Here is a 15,296-nt window from a genome sequence, read left to right on the forward strand (position 1 = left end):
AGATAGATGTTCAACGTTATATAAGTAGCTGGAGGTGTGAGAGCTTCACAGTCTTAAAGTAGGTGGTAGCTGGCCACATAAGGAGGGACTGAACGATACCTAAAAAATGTTGCCTGCGGCGACGTATGATGTCTACCCACCATCACGGCTCCCTTGCGGCTAATTTACGACTCAACCCATTCAGGGTTACTCACTGACACCGGTTGACTAATATATGCTGATGTAATGTTTATAACTTGTGGAGATACGTTTGCACTAGGCTTACCTACTATGCGCAACCGTGTAGGGATGCGACGTCCTCCACTGCCGCTGCGTGCGAAGACGTTGCGGCCGGGTTCGTCGTTTTTTCCGGCACTGCGTAGAAACCACGCATGAGGCAGGATAACAACAACGGGTTTATTAATCCAAGATGCAGCACAGTGCGACACTCACGGGCTTGCAGGCCGTATAGGGAACTCCGCAAGACCGAGCAAGTACGCTTGCCTAGGGCGCTACGACTCCCGCACAAGGGCTGAAGTCGAACGCTCGAACGAGAAGCCGCCTGCTAAGCAGCGCGTCAACCTCTCGTGGAGGCCTGAGAGCATCTGCTGCGACGAGCGAATCGTCGGCCGCAACACAGCTCGTAGGAGAGGAGGATTTCACGCGCGCCAATTGGAAAATGGCGCTGCATTGTGACGTAGGCCCACGCAGTGCACCAGCGTAGCGTGCCCGGACACGCCAGCGCGGGAAGAAGCTGATGGTTGATTGGCCCAGACCAAGAAGCGCCCTGGCAGCCATGTTGGTGGATGCCGGTGCTTATGCGCGCCCGGACTACGCTGTCGGTGCGCGTGCGGCAGCTGGGAACGAGGCACCAGGTACGAGGGCACTCTCGATTCCAACATCCCCCCCTCCTAAGTCAGAGGCCGCCCTAAAGACGCCGCAATGACAGCATACACCAACACCGAAAAAACTGAGGTCCAGGTCCATGCCGTCCACGAGATCGTCGGGCGCCCCGGTGTCTTCGTTCGGCAGCGTCTCAGCAGGAGCCTGGGGCCGCGGGAGGGCGGCGGACACCGCAGCAGCGATGGTCGACTTGAATGAAGAGTCCGTCACGAGTGCCGTCACGACCGTCTGAACGGAGTCGGTCGACAGGGCAGGTTGAAGGCCCGGGCCAGGCGGCACTGCCGCAGTGGACATGACCGCAGGGGCACCGGCGGACTTCGCTCGGTGAACCCTCGAACGGAGGTGGGTAGCCTCATACTCCAGCAGGACACCACAATCGTCGCAGTAGGAGGCCTCAGGAATAGGTGGCATCGAGGCACCTCTGGAAGCGTCGAGCAGGTCCGAAAGGGTGCGTCCGCGAAAAGGACGTGGGACGGACTCGGGGTCTAACACCACCCAGACTTTGCGTTGCTTGGACCAGCGACGAGTCGACACGAAGGTGACCGGGGCCTCAGTGCCATGTTTCAACGTCCACGTAGCGACTTCACGACGAGCCGGTGTCTTGTTAGCCGGGGCCGGAGGAGCATTCGACGGAGGTAGCATGGACGCGGCCGGTGCCTGAGGAACGACCGAGCACGCGGCTGGTCTCCCGGGTTTTTTTCTTGGAGGAACGGGCCCTCAAGGAGGACATCACGAATGCTGGGGTGTCGGTGAAAAGCAGAAACGCACTGAAGGTGCGGCCCCGGAGGTGCGACAGGCTGGCCCAATAAAAAAAATTCCGCCATATCCACGAAGTGAATGATCATGAGTGGGCGAAGCTCCGGAGGTAAACCTGGTAAACCATGAATCCTCTGTACATTTTGCCCACTCGATTTTATTACATCGCTCCCCCTAGCGTACGTCACCGCACTAAATAGAACGATTGCTTTCAACCAATGACACACGCCATATGTGACATCATTCCTATTTTATAAGATCTCGCGTCTTTCATGAACTACAAGTACCGCTTTCTAGTTTATAACATCTTGCATCTTTTCATCATCAGCTACAAGTACCACCATCTAGTAAACACTACAAGAACTAAACGAGAGGTGGCTACATACAGGAGACGGTACCGCCATCTAGTGAACACTGAAAGAACTAAACTAGAGGTGGCTACATACAGGGGACGGTACCGCCATCTAGTGAACACTGCAAGAACTAAACTAGAGGTGGCTACATACAGGCTACAGGGGACGCACAGCCCACGCCCTAAGGAGCTTCGCCCCTAAAAGAACCTACTCCGTCGGAATGAAGGTTGTGTGAGCCAATAGGGCGCACGCTTCCCTTCTCCTTCCAACTACGCGGAAGATACCCAGTGAGAGAGTGAGCCACCGCGGAAGGCCTTTTCTCTCTCGAGCAGCCGGGAGTGCTGGGAACTGGGTGGATATTCCGTTGCAGCACTTGCAATAGAGTTCCCAGAGAGAAAGCTCGCCAGGTAGCCGTTACTGTTGCTGCTGGATGGGATATCGCACAGCAGCTATAATCTCCGCTCCCTTACATGGAGGCGATAACGCCCCGCTACATGCCGGGGGCGAAAATCAGCCTAGATGCGTTTTCGCAGGTTGCACCGGTGGCGTGGTTTGGAACCAGCCTTATCCCGGTTTCCCTGTGGTTCGGTTGACCGCCTCCCCCTCCCCGGAGTCGTTGCTGCGGGCAACGAAAGGTTTGAGGTCGGAGACGTTAACTGGACCACCGGCTGGTCTCCATTGGGAGTCAGCCAGCTTGTATACCAGGGGCGACACTTTGCTGTGCATTCGGTATGGGCTTAACCACTTAGCCGAAAGGGAGGCCGAGATGCCTTTAACGGCGTCACTCAAGACGTGATTGCGCCTGAGGATGAGATCGCCAACATCGTAACGGACATTCCGATGCGAGCGGTCGTATTGAGCCTTCTGACCAGCTCGCACTTTCGCCAGGTTGGAACGCGCTAGGTGGAGGGCCGCATCCATCCGTGAGCACAGTTCCACCGCGTAGCCAGACGGGCTGACCTTCGCCGCACTTGCCCTGCCACCGCCCCGTAGGACGCGGTCCATGGGGTTAGGCAGCTCTTTCCCAAAGTTGAGGAAAGCGGGCGTGTACCCTGTCGAGCGATTGACCGTAGACCGCAAGGAGAAGCCGATCTCGTTAAGACAAGCATTCCTATCCCTGTGTTGCTGCGCAAAGGCTGTCAGCAAGGGCTTGAGGTTCTGGTTAATCCGCTCGGTCGAGTTGGCCTGCGGGTGATACGTGGTTGTTTTATGGTTCTTAATGCCAAAGGCAGCACACGTATCCACAAACACTTTGGCCGTGAAATAGGACGAAATGTTCTTGATCAACTCCGCCGGAAAGCCAAAGCGGATAAAGACCTCCGTCAACTTGTCCCACATTACGCGTGCCGTTACCTTCCAAAGGAGAAACAGTTCGACCCACTTCGTGAAGTGATCTGTGACAGCCAGGAGTCTGGAACATGGCCTATCTGGCTTCTTGGAAAAGGTCCCATAATGTCACAGGCCGCGATTTGCCAAGGTTAGCTGTCGATCGGCTGCATGAGCCCGGGAGGCTTGCCCCCGCGAGGCTTCACGCATTGGCACACGCGGCATGAGCGGGCGTACTGAAGGGCGTCGCGCTTCATGCCAGGCCAGGTAGCGCAGCGGTTCAACTTTTGAAAAGTCTTAAGGCCACTCGCGTGTCCGGCCAACCGCGAGTCGTGGAAACAACCTAAGGTGGCTTTCCTTACACTGCGGGGTATCACCACCTTGAAAGACTCCTGGGGAGCTTCTTCAGATGGGACGTAGCGCAAGAGAACGCCATCGGCATGAAGCAGGTACGAGTCCAACGTGCCCGCAGCAATACCAGCCTGCGTATGGCACTAGGTGCTAACAGCAATACCAGCTGTCTGTTCGTTCCTGGCGGCTTGACCGCCACGCTCCGCTTGGAAGCTCAGCTCTTTGAGCTCGTCAACGATGTGTTGACAAAGCGGATTGTCCTGCTGTGCCTTGAGGAGCTCCCCTCTGCTAAAGACAATACCGTTGGATGTGACAGGGTCTACCAGGTATGCGTCTTCACCCGAGGCTGTAGACTGGAAATTCACTTCGGCATTGGGATTCGCGCCTTTCGACCCTTTGGAGCTGGAGGGCGCGGGGTCTACTTGATGCGATTGCTCTCGGGAGTGGCAGACACAAGTGTCAGACGCCGAAACGGGGGCACGCTACAAGGCGTCAGCCACGACGTTCGAACTCCCTTTTCGGTAGCACACAACAAAGTTGTACCACTGCAAGGTCAACGCCCAGCGCGCGAGGCGGCCCCAGGGCTCGCGCAAGTGCTTAAGCCAAGTGAGTGCCATGTGGTCTGTTTCCACCACGAATGGCACGCCGTCGACAGAGCTGTCGAACTTCCGGAGAGTAAAAACTATAGCGAGGCATTCCCTTTCTGTGACGCTATAGTTACGTTCGGTGGCGTCAGGTGACCGACTCGTAAAGGCGACTGGCCGGAGGACGACGTCGTGCTCCTGAAGGAGTACCACGCCGAGACCCAGGTCGCTCGCGTCCGCTTGGACAACCAACTCCCTGTTCAGGTCGGGCAGCTTTAACTCGGCTGTGGCCACTAGAGCTGCGGAAAGCACCTTAAAGGCTCGCTCTTGTTCTGGCCCCCAGCTCCATTGTGCCGACTTTTTCAAGAGTGCAGTCAAGGACGCTTGGAGGGCTGCACAGTTTGGGATGAACTGTCGATAGTAGTTCACTATGCCCAAAAAGCGCCTCAGGCCCTGAATGGTTGCTGGCGTCGGGTACTCCACAATGGCACGTACCTTCTCCTGGCACGGCAGAACACGACCACTCTGAATGATAAAGCCTAATAGCGAGATGCGAGTCTCAGCTGTTTGAGCTTTTTTCGGGTTCAAAGTCAACCCGGCGGCATGCAACCTCCCGAGGACATCCTCCAAGTGGTGAAGGTGTTCCTCGAACGTTCGAGAGAAGCTGACAATGTCGTCGAGGTATGGCATGGCGTGTTGCCATTCAGCGTCCCTTAGAACGCGGTCTATCAATCTCTGGAATGTAGCTGCAGCTCCAGAACAGCCAAACCGCATGCGAGTAAACTCGTACAAACCTCTGTGAGAGGTGAACGCAGTTTTCTCCGCGTCAGCTGGCTCCATCTGAGCCTGTAGGTAACCGCGGCTAACATCCAAGTTGCTGAAGTAGCAAGCACCGCCTAGAGCAGCCACGATCGAGTCAACGTTAGGCATAGGATAAGCATCCTTCCGCGTGACCTTGTTCAGCTGGCGGTAGTCCACAGAGAGCCGATGAGAGCCGTCTCTTTTGAGGACCATTGCCACCGGTAAACCCCAAGGACTGTTCGAGCGTTGGACAACTCCGGTCTCAATCAACACATCCAGTGCCTGGTCAATGGCTTTGCTCTTTGCCACACTAACGGGGCGAGGATTGTATTTCCACGGTTGTGCGTCGCTGTTGTCAGTCCGGTGCCTCACCAAAGAGGAGCAACGCGGGCGTTCTGTGAACTTTTCGCTGAAACGTGTCAACAGCGACGACAGGCGTGCTCTCTCGCGTTTCGTCAAGCTGTCCGGCAAAGGCGGCAGCGAGCCATTCCAGTTGCTGCTTAGCGGGGCGGGGACGACGACGACGGCACCGGCATAGCCGAGACCTCGTTCACCGCATTAGCATTATGCTCGAGAGAAAGCTGTACGCACGGACCATTTTCCACCACACCGGCCTAATGACCAGTCTTGGCGTCGGAGAGGAGACGCGGGCCGCGGGGGCGATGCTTGGTCTCCTTTCCTCTTTCTTCCGCGTGGTGTCCGGCGACTTACTGGCAGCCGAGACCACGGGAGGTGCAGCGAAAGGCTGTAGGGCGCCGGATGGGTTGTCCCTGTAGCCTCCGCTTGCGACGTCACTCACGATACCTGTGTGCGCGAGAAAGTCGCGACCGAGAATCACAGGCACGGAAAGACCAGGTTGATGCACAAAGCGCTGTCGGCGTGCGCGATTCTCCCAACGCAAAATCAACCGCGCAGCGCCGCACGAGGTGGCGGTGCCGTTGGCGAGGTAGAAGGCAGTATCGCAAGCTCAAATGCGGACAGAGCGGTCGCGCAATTGAGCCCTAACCTCATCGCTGAACAGCGAGATAGAAAACCCACTATCCAGCAACGCCGCAAACTCTCGTCCAGCGATCGTAATGGCAATGAACGGCGCCGGCGTGGCTGGAATGTCATGTCCAGGGCGACCCGCCTTCGGTGCCAGAGGTTGTGTTACATTCCCGTGTTCTCTTACTGCTGCAGCCGGCGGCAAGGGGGAGCTCACCGACGGCCCACCCCGTTTCCCGATGGGCGGGGAGGCCCTTTTGTCGGTTGGGGCACGTTGAACTCACGTGTGGTGTGACACGGTCACGGCAACGAAAGCAGACAACGTCTTTTCCACCAACAGGGGGGGGGGGGAATTTCGGCGATCATTTTGAGCTACGAGGTGTGTGTTCGCTAGCCGCAGTGGGGGCTCCGCGATCAAATATCCCCTCGTGCACTGGAGCACGGGGTTTCTGTTCTTGCTCACGCTTCCGGGCAACGGTGGCCGCCCGGTCGTACGAGTACGGGTCCAGAGCGCGGTGCGACACATCGAGCATGTCTCGGTCTCTCGCGGCAGAGGCCGCCTCGTGGTTCGGGGAACCCCAGTGTGACGAGTCACGACCAGCCCACGCACAACGAGGCTCGAGAGACGCGGACGGCGGTAGCGGCGGGTGATAGGCTCGCGCCGCCAGTATGTCGCCCTGAACACGCTTCGCATCGGATGCCTGCTCGTTTAGGTCACGTTAACGGGCACTCCTAAGATAAGCGCCAAAGGTTGGATGAGCCTGGCGTATGGCTCGCTACACCTTCTCGGCGTCTGATGCCGTAGGATCGGCAAGGAGGTAGAGCTCCTGCAAAGCCCAAACGTACTCGAGAAGAGATTCGTCGGGATGCTGTGTGCGAAGCTCTAACTTGCGACGCATGCGGCGCTCGAATTCAGGAGGAAGGAATTGGCTACGAAAGAGCGCCCTAAACTCCTTTATCGAGCGAGCTTAGTGGCCGAAGAGCTGGTACCACCTCGCCGCTTGGGCTGTCAGGGACACGGGCAAAACAGAGCCTAGCATAACGCTGTCGCTCAGCCACGTAGCCTGCTGATAGTGGTGCAGCGCTTCGAGGTAATCTGTGGCATTGATGCGGTCCGAATAACCACTGTACTCATGCTGAAGTACCCTTACGCTACTCGGAACGCTTGGCTGAGGGGACTCGGAGTCTTCCTTGAAAGCACAAGGCTGCGAGTGCACCGCTTCCAACAGAACGTTTAGGAGCTGCGCCGCAGTTGCGTGCAGTGGTGACTGCTTCGACGCGGGCGTGGCCGTAACAGGTGCGCACGCCTGTTCTCAAACATGCGCGTTCGACCGAAATGGGTCAGTACACGGCAGGGAGGAGGGTATGGTTTGCGCTCCGACTTGTGCTTGAGGCCTCACACGATTGGCAAACGGGTCGACAGCGGAGCACGGTGGCCCACGTCCGTCGAAAGCGTCGCCCATGCGAGTCTCAGGCCAGCGAGAGTCGGTGAACGCGGCGACGTTGTAGGTTAAGCAAGCAGGCTCGCGAACGACATCGTCAACCCTTTGCGCTCGCGACCATGACGTGTCAGTTACTGAAGCGCGTTCCCGCCAACACCTGAGTGCCCCCGGTAGGAAGGACTGGGTGCGGCTATTTGAGCTGTCAACCGTGCTTCAGACGGGGAAAGGTCAGCGAGTAAAGACTGCGCCGGGGATGGGCCCCTAAGCGCGTGAGTCTTGAACAGCTGATACAGCCCGTTATTGGCTTGGCTAGGACTGTGGTCCTCGTTCAAGCGACTCGAATCACCGTAGAGGGCCCCGAACAAGGGATCTCTCCCGGTGAACGAAAGAAGAGGGTCGCCGAGAAGGCCGTACACCGTGCTGCTGCAGCGGTCCGCTTCGAACGAGATCAAGTTCGTCGCCACAGGGTCGAACAGGAACGAGCGCCTCGAAGGGGTCTGCTCTGAAGCCATGCCGAGACCAAGTTGGGCGCCAGTTATGTGGAGATAGGTTTGCACTAGGCTTACCTGCTATGCGCAACCGTGTAGGGATGCGACGTCCTCCACTGCCGCTGCGTGCGAAGACGTTCCGGCCGGGTTCGTCATTTTTTCTGGCATCGCGCAGAAACCACGCACGAGGCAGGATAACAACAACGGGTTTATTAATCCAAGATGCAGCACAGTGTGACACTCACGGGCTTGCAGGCCGTATAGGGAACTCCGCAAGACCGAGCAAGTACGCTTGCCTAGGGCGCTACCACTCCCGCACAAGGGCCGAAGTCGAACGCTCGAACGAGAAGCCACCTGCTAAGCAGCGCGTCATTCTCTCGTGGAGGCCTGAGAGCATCTGCCGCGATGAGCAAATCGTCGGGCGCAACACAACTCGTAGGAGAGGAGGATGTCACGCGCGCCCTATGGGAAATGGCGCTGCGTTGTGACTTAGGCCCGTAGCGTGCCCGGATATGCCAGCGTGGGAAGAAGCTGGCGGTTGACTGGCCCAGACCAAGAGGCACCCTGGCGGCCATCTTGGCGGATGCCGGTGTTTATGCGCGCCCGGGCTACGCTGTCAGAGCGCGTGCGGCAGCTGGGAACGAGGCGCCATGTATGAGGCGCTCTTGATTCCCACAAACTACATATGCACACAAGGGCACATAGTACGCATATAAGGTGAACTCATTGAACAAGAGCGCAATGAATAATTATACAAAGTTGCACACACTTCGACGTGTTTACTTTTTTTTTGCTTTATTGCTTGCTTATAGGTGTGTACATCAAACCACAAGCAGAACAAAAACAAGCAGTAACACTCCGAGAGAAATTAGAATTCCTTAAGTGCTGCAAAGGGCTCCACCCTTGACAACCACTCAGGTAAAATCTCCTGAGTTTTCTGAAGTTCAGCAAACTTGGCCATTAATTCACGGAAATACATTCGCGCAGGCCATGCATCCTGATCGCGATAGAAACCCGTCATACGGGCCTACCATAAACAGTGAAATCCACATAGCATAATCAAATCAAAAGACATTCCCTCTTCGTCCACTATTGGCAGAAATCTTATACCATATGAATTTAAAGGTAATTCTTTCTGTAACGTCCTTTGAAGTACATCCCAAAAAATACTCCCTGCCAACAATGTAAGAAAACATGGTCAATAGTTTCCAGTTTTTTACAGATAGGGCAATTTGTCCCCCAAAGTAAGTAAAACCACGGTCTGCTTGAAATGTCCTGACTGATGATGTACCTGTGTTTAGCTTGAAAAAGAAAGACTTCGCGGCAGGAGCCACTTGCATTCTTTTCACTCCTTTAGGCACATCTTTCTCTTCACCTCCAGCGTGCATGGCATGGTATAGGGGTTTAGGTAAAACAACTTCGCATACTTCTTTGTACAACTTCTTTCGTGTCACTGAAAACAAATATTCATTGGAAAATCTAACAGATAAAAACCGTACACTTAGAATAACCTCTTTAAGATACCCGCGCACAGCACCGGTCAAGTCATTCGTGCTAACCACATATACAGGTAAAGCCCGCATCAGTCTCATTTGGCACAGTGTACGTAAGAAAGGGTTCCTTGTGTAGCGAAAAAAAAGAACCTCTTTATGACTTGGCGTAATAAAAAGATGTGTAAATTCAAGCCCTCCGTGTTTACTTTTTCGAAACATATTAGTTTGACTGCATCTCTCCCAGTTGGAAGCCCACACGAACACTGCGAAGATGCGATGGAACTTCCGTATGTTTGCCCTTGAACAATGCAATACTTGCATCACATATTAAAGTTTTGAGAGTAAGAAAAGACTACAGACAGTCGCCCTAAAAACACTAACAGATGATTACCATTGCATCTATTAGCTTTCGTCTGGACTTCTTTCGCTTGTTCTTGCCAGTAGTTCTCAAAATCTTTATAAAATTCTAGTGTCACCCCAAGGTACTTGACAGGTGTGGTCACCTATTTAACATTGGCAAAATAGTCTGGTTTTGACGACCACTCTTAATGCCAGAAACCCAGACACTTTCCCCAGTTTACTAGACGGCCAGTTGCATTGCCGAACCATTTACCCACACTGATGATAGTGGTAACACTATCTTGATCGATACACAAACAGCCACATCGTCGGCATACGCCAAAATTTTAACTTCGGATTCTTGTAATTTAAAGCCACGAATGCAACTGTTTTGAGTTATTGCTAAGCACAACAATTCTATATATAAACTGAAAAGTAGGGGACTCAGCGGACAGCCCTGGCGGACAGAACGCTTTATGGTAATTGTATCTCCTAGCGTCTTATTGATTGCCAGTCGGGTCGTGCAGTTCCGGTATGCCATAGATACGCCATCTCTGATTACGAAACCAACATTGACATGGTCAAGAATGGCAAACAGAGGGTTATGGGAAACACAATCATAAGCTTTCTCGAGATCAATATGTAGAATGGGTACCCCTACTTGATTGGCATCGCTACACTCGAGCACGCAGCGCATCTTGTGTATATTGGTCACAATGCAGCGTCCCATAATCCCGCATCTTTGGTGAGGCCCTTCCAATTCTTTGATTACCCCTTGAAGTCGCCATGCTAGTACTTTCATTAAAATTTTGTAATCACAATTTGTTAAGGTTATCGGTCTATAAGAAAAAACTAATTTTAACTTCTCCGATTGTTCTGTTTTAGGTATCCAAACTTTATCTGCTTCACCAAAGGACCTAGGGAGGCCATTAAGTTTATAAGCTTGATTGAAGGCATCTGCAAGTACTTGGGATAATTCATTTTTAAACTCCTTATAGAACGAAGCACAAAACCCGTCCGGCCCCGGAGATTTAGAAGGATTCATTTTATATATAGCGCTTTCTACTACCGTTGGCGTTATAGATAGCTCTAAAGCTGATTTGGTGTCATCAGACAACTTCGGCTATCTGCTAAGGAACTCCTCCTTAAATGCCTCTGAATCAATAAGCGTGGCATCGAAGAGTCCTTCGTAGTGTTTGCCAAACGCTCGTCCTATGCTCTCGTTGTCTGAAACTTCGATACCGTTGACTTTAATGACATCTATATGATTTCATCTGGCATGACTCTTTTCTAATCCAAGCGCTTGCCTCGTCGGGCGATCATCCGCAGCTATTTATGTTGCTCTGGCTCACACTAGCGCTCCGCGTTAGCGTTCCTCCTCATATACCTCTATCCTCTGTTTGATACTCCGCAAATAGTCACCATATACTCCAGGTTTTTCGCAATCAAGAGCTGTTAGCCTCTCAAGTGTTCGTCTAAGCTCTTTCTCATTTTTCTTAGATTCAAAAGATAAAACGCTAGATCTCTCTATTGCTTTTATTTTGATTCGCTGCTAGAATGGCTCCCATTCTTATCCTATTTTGTCCATACACTCTATGTTAATATTACTTATTTCTTTGATAACTGATGCGCTAAACGACTCATCCCTTAAGAGGTTAAAGTTCACTTTCCACTGTTTCCAAGAAAAGCCGTTTCTTTCTTTTTTTGACCCGATATTGCAATTTACAAGACAGTGATCAGAAAAGGAAACAGGGACAACACTATACCTGCTGCAGTGGGCTATCGCATCTGCAGTAAGGTAAAGTCGATCCAATCGGGCATTACTTGTGCCTTGAAATTGGGTATACTTCACATCTCGGGAGCTATGCAAACACTCCGCTACATCTACTTATTCGTGTTCAGTAACCACCTGTGCCACGACAACCCTGCTTCTGTCTTTAACGTTGCGCCTGCTTGATCTATCACTCATTCAAGACACAGTTGAAACCACCCACCATTAAGAGTTTCCTACCAGTACACATATGTTGTCGTACATTGGAAAAAAACGATCTTTCCTGGCCAATAGTTGTAGCATAAACACATATAATGCGCCATTCAGTGTCACAATAAACAAAATCACACCATACTACTCGGCCTGAAGCGCAAGAAAAGACATTTTATATGACTAATCCTGGCAGTTTTCTAACAAAAAGAACACATCCCCCTGATGTGCCTGTGGCCTGGCTCACAGTGGCAAAATACCGTGATGTAAACTTGAGCACCATGCTCCCAGTTTCCTCCTCGCCTTCAACTTTTGTCTCCTGCAATGCAAGCACATCCAGACTTTCTTCCAACAACAACCGATAGACTTGGCTTTGCTTCTTCTTTGAAGCCAAGCCTCTAACATTCAGCGTGGCGAAGCTAAATGATACTTGAGGCGCCAATACAACCATGTGGAGGAGTTATGCCCGGAGCATGGCGCTTACCTTGCACGTCTAGCACTACGCTAGATGCCTCCAGGACCGGCCGACCGCCCGGTTTCACTGCACAGTAAAATTGAATTGTTCACAGCTTTCTTGTCCGTGGTGCCACCAGCTCTTGCTCTCATGCTGGTGCGTCTGCCTGTCGGCGTCTCTGCCGATGGTTCTTCCACGTTACTTGCACTCTTCTTGTATCCCGTTTTCACAGGTTCTTCCAATGGTCTTTTAATGGCTGGAATGGTACCGCTTGGCCAAGAGACTCAGCTGGCGTTGCACGTGTTTCCGTCTATCTTCATGTCGAAACCAACGCTACAAGAGACACCATCAACTACTTGGCCTTGTTCCGATGCATAGGCAGACGCTCCGGTTACTTCACAGCCTGCGTCTGTCACTGCATTGTCAGCTGTCTCGGTCGATACAGCGGCAGAATCTGGTCGAGTGTCCACAGGTGCCGGTGTAGATTCGTCTATTGATGTTGCAGATGTGCAGTTCAAATTTTATGCGACTTGATCTCCGCAGCCTTCAGCCGCGTCCTCTGCTTCTGTCACGTCCATAATGTGTTCTGACGCATCTACGGCATCCGCTCACGTGGTCACTGAGGCGTACGAACGGACGCATTCCGCGTCCCCGTGCCCGAAACACCGGCAGCGAGAGCACTGTGGCACCTTACACTCGCGACGCGCAGGTCCTGTTTCGCTGCAACGCAGACATTGCATAGACTGACCTGGGGCTACCACTAAGGCTAATTTACCGGCGACTCGTATCTGATGAGGCAGGTCCTCAACTTTCACACCGCTTTTAAGCCTAATGAAAACAGTGCGGGTCTTCGAATTCTCCTCATTTACTCCTTTCACACGCCAGCGTTCCCGGGTCACTTCTGTAACTTCCCGAACGCTGCCAACGCCATGCGGGATCTTCTTCCAAAACGCCATGTAACAGCCAGTGAAGCCGCAGCCTCACCTTCTGCTCCTGAGGGTCGATAACGAGGCAGCGGCGTCCCTTGACCTGGAGTTTTTTCAGTTCAGTCAACCTCTTAGTTGCCTCCTGGCTGTTAAAGGTGACGGCCCACACATTGTTGATCTGGTAGGCGCCCAATGCAATTACGTCGGGAAGCAGTCGTTCCTTGTCCAGGGCAATCCGGAAAGCTTCGACCTTGAAAGGGCTCACTTGAATATCACCGTGCAAAAACACTGTCTTCGAAACAATCCGTCCTGTTGGTTGATTCGGCAAGATGATGTCAAAATCTTTGTCACTTTCGTCTGTAGTCCTGTTTGCGTGGCCACCAAGGACCACCTTTGCCGCTCCGCGGGAGCCCATTATTCCTGCATCCGACGCGTGCAAGTGCCCGCAAAAAAATGGACGGGTTTACTCACATCCTACTTCAAAACGAACAAGCCTATATAGCAATGAATTTCCACTGACCTTAGTGGCACAGATTACAAGTAAGTTTTTGTACACTTTTTTGCGTTTTCTGAGAATACCGCAACATGCGCACACGTAAACATGTTGTATCTGATGCTTAGACACACGGAACTTTATAATGGTTGCAAAATATTGAAAGGAATAATTACTAGAGCTTATCTGGTTTTCGCGAACACGATTACCCCATTCTGTACGCTGCGCCATCTCTCGACCACTGCCACAGTTATTATTTTCTTAAAGCCTCCGAGAACATACACGCTTGCCGCGCGCTATAGCCATTCCGGAGGTCACGTTTTTTTTATTCTTCCACTTGTTACTCATAGAGGGCGAAGAATGCAGACCAGACTTAGTCTCCATCGTGGTAGGTGTTCTGTGGTCGCGTCGGCCTCGTTTAGTTGTTTGGTGTTAACGTTTGCTTATATCCTTTTTACGTGCTTACCACAATTGTGACCGTTAGCCATGGATACGATACATCACTAACCCTTCAATGACAATGTTTTTGATGCGGTAACTACCGTTTTCGCAGTGTATACGTACGTTACAACGCGGGTCTTGCGGGAGAAATAAGCGATGACCTCGCATCCGACGGTATTTTTTCGTGGCAGTGGCTGTTGGCGTCGTGGCAGCTCTATTACTTGAATGGAGGAACTAGCGCTGCAGTGCGCAAACTTACTATGACGTTACAGCAAGTTTGCCCACATACTTTTCTGCTTCAGATGCCTCTCGCGATTTGCCTCGCGTCTCAACTTGCAGTCATAGTGCGTACCACAATTTTGTTGTTAGCGCTGTGGCTATGGTGATTACTGTTACTCTGGATTTGGAATACTCTTTTTAAAAAGGTGAGTGAATGTTAGTACTTACCTGCTGTGCACAGGTGTTACTAGAAGTGCATTTTGTGTTGAGTTTCTCAAGACAAATGAGACTCAAAACGAGAAAGCCATACTGCACGCGTACATAATTCCATCTTACCTCTCAGTGCTGGCATGGGCAGTTCAAAACGCAAGTGATTGAGAATTTGGTTCAACTGACAAAATTCATTGGTTGACTTTTCACAAAAGTGTAGGTGTGATGATGTTTAAAACGTTTATGGTGGTTTTAACCTATACTGGAGAATAACCGCTTGGTGAAACTTCACAGCCTGTTTCCCTTTGTGCTTTCACCTGCCGTGGTAGCAGAGCCTTATTGGGTGTCGTGTGACTACGCTGGAGGACGGAGGTTCGGCTTCTGGGCACGGCTGCCGTATTCGACTAGGGGTAATCTGCAAAGAACTTCCATATGGCAGTAGCGGCACGTATAACTCTATCAATTGTATATGATCGTGCTTTCACGCATGGACTGTAAAGTGGTATCAGGTTTACTAGAATGTTGCAAAAAAATTAGGTGTGATGGTTTTTTATGCACCTCATTGAATTAATGAGTGCCGTTGGTGCTATGCGAAACAAAAATGCGGGGGCTTACCAAGTGTGTCGACACCGAAAAAATTCATTATTTGTGTACAGTATAAGGTAATCGATAAAGCAAGACTGCTTGGGCAGAAGAGCTCTATGTATTTGTAAGAAATTGGTCGTATGAAGCAACAAGAGACACACACAGGAGTGTGCGGAACATCGTGCGAG

General features: G+C 52.0%; 1 protein-coding gene across 1 annotated transcript; it reads right to left on the bottom strand.

Annotated features, from left to right (window-relative positions):
• Positions 1-2,555: 2,555 nt before the first annotated feature.
• Positions 2,556-3,329, bottom strand: LOC142767845 (uncharacterized). The gene has a single exon (XM_075870084.1). The coding sequence runs from the start codon at positions 3,327-3,329 to the stop codon at positions 2,556-2,558; it is 774 nt and encodes a 257-aa protein (XP_075726199.1).
• Positions 3,330-15,296: the final 11,967 nt, after the last annotated feature.

This window comes from Rhipicephalus microplus, chromosome 7 (genome assembly GCF_043290135.1).
Source record: "Rhipicephalus microplus isolate Deutch F79 chromosome 7, USDA_Rmic, whole genome shotgun sequence".
NCBI lineage: Eukaryota > Metazoa > Arthropoda > Arachnida > Ixodida > Ixodidae > Rhipicephalus > Rhipicephalus microplus.

Excerpts from the sequence above, each read along its gene's own strand:
- LOC142767845 (XM_075870084.1), bottom strand. The coding sequence starts at position 3,329 with ATGTGGGACAAGTTGACGGAGGTCTTTATCCGCTTTGGCTTTCCGGCG.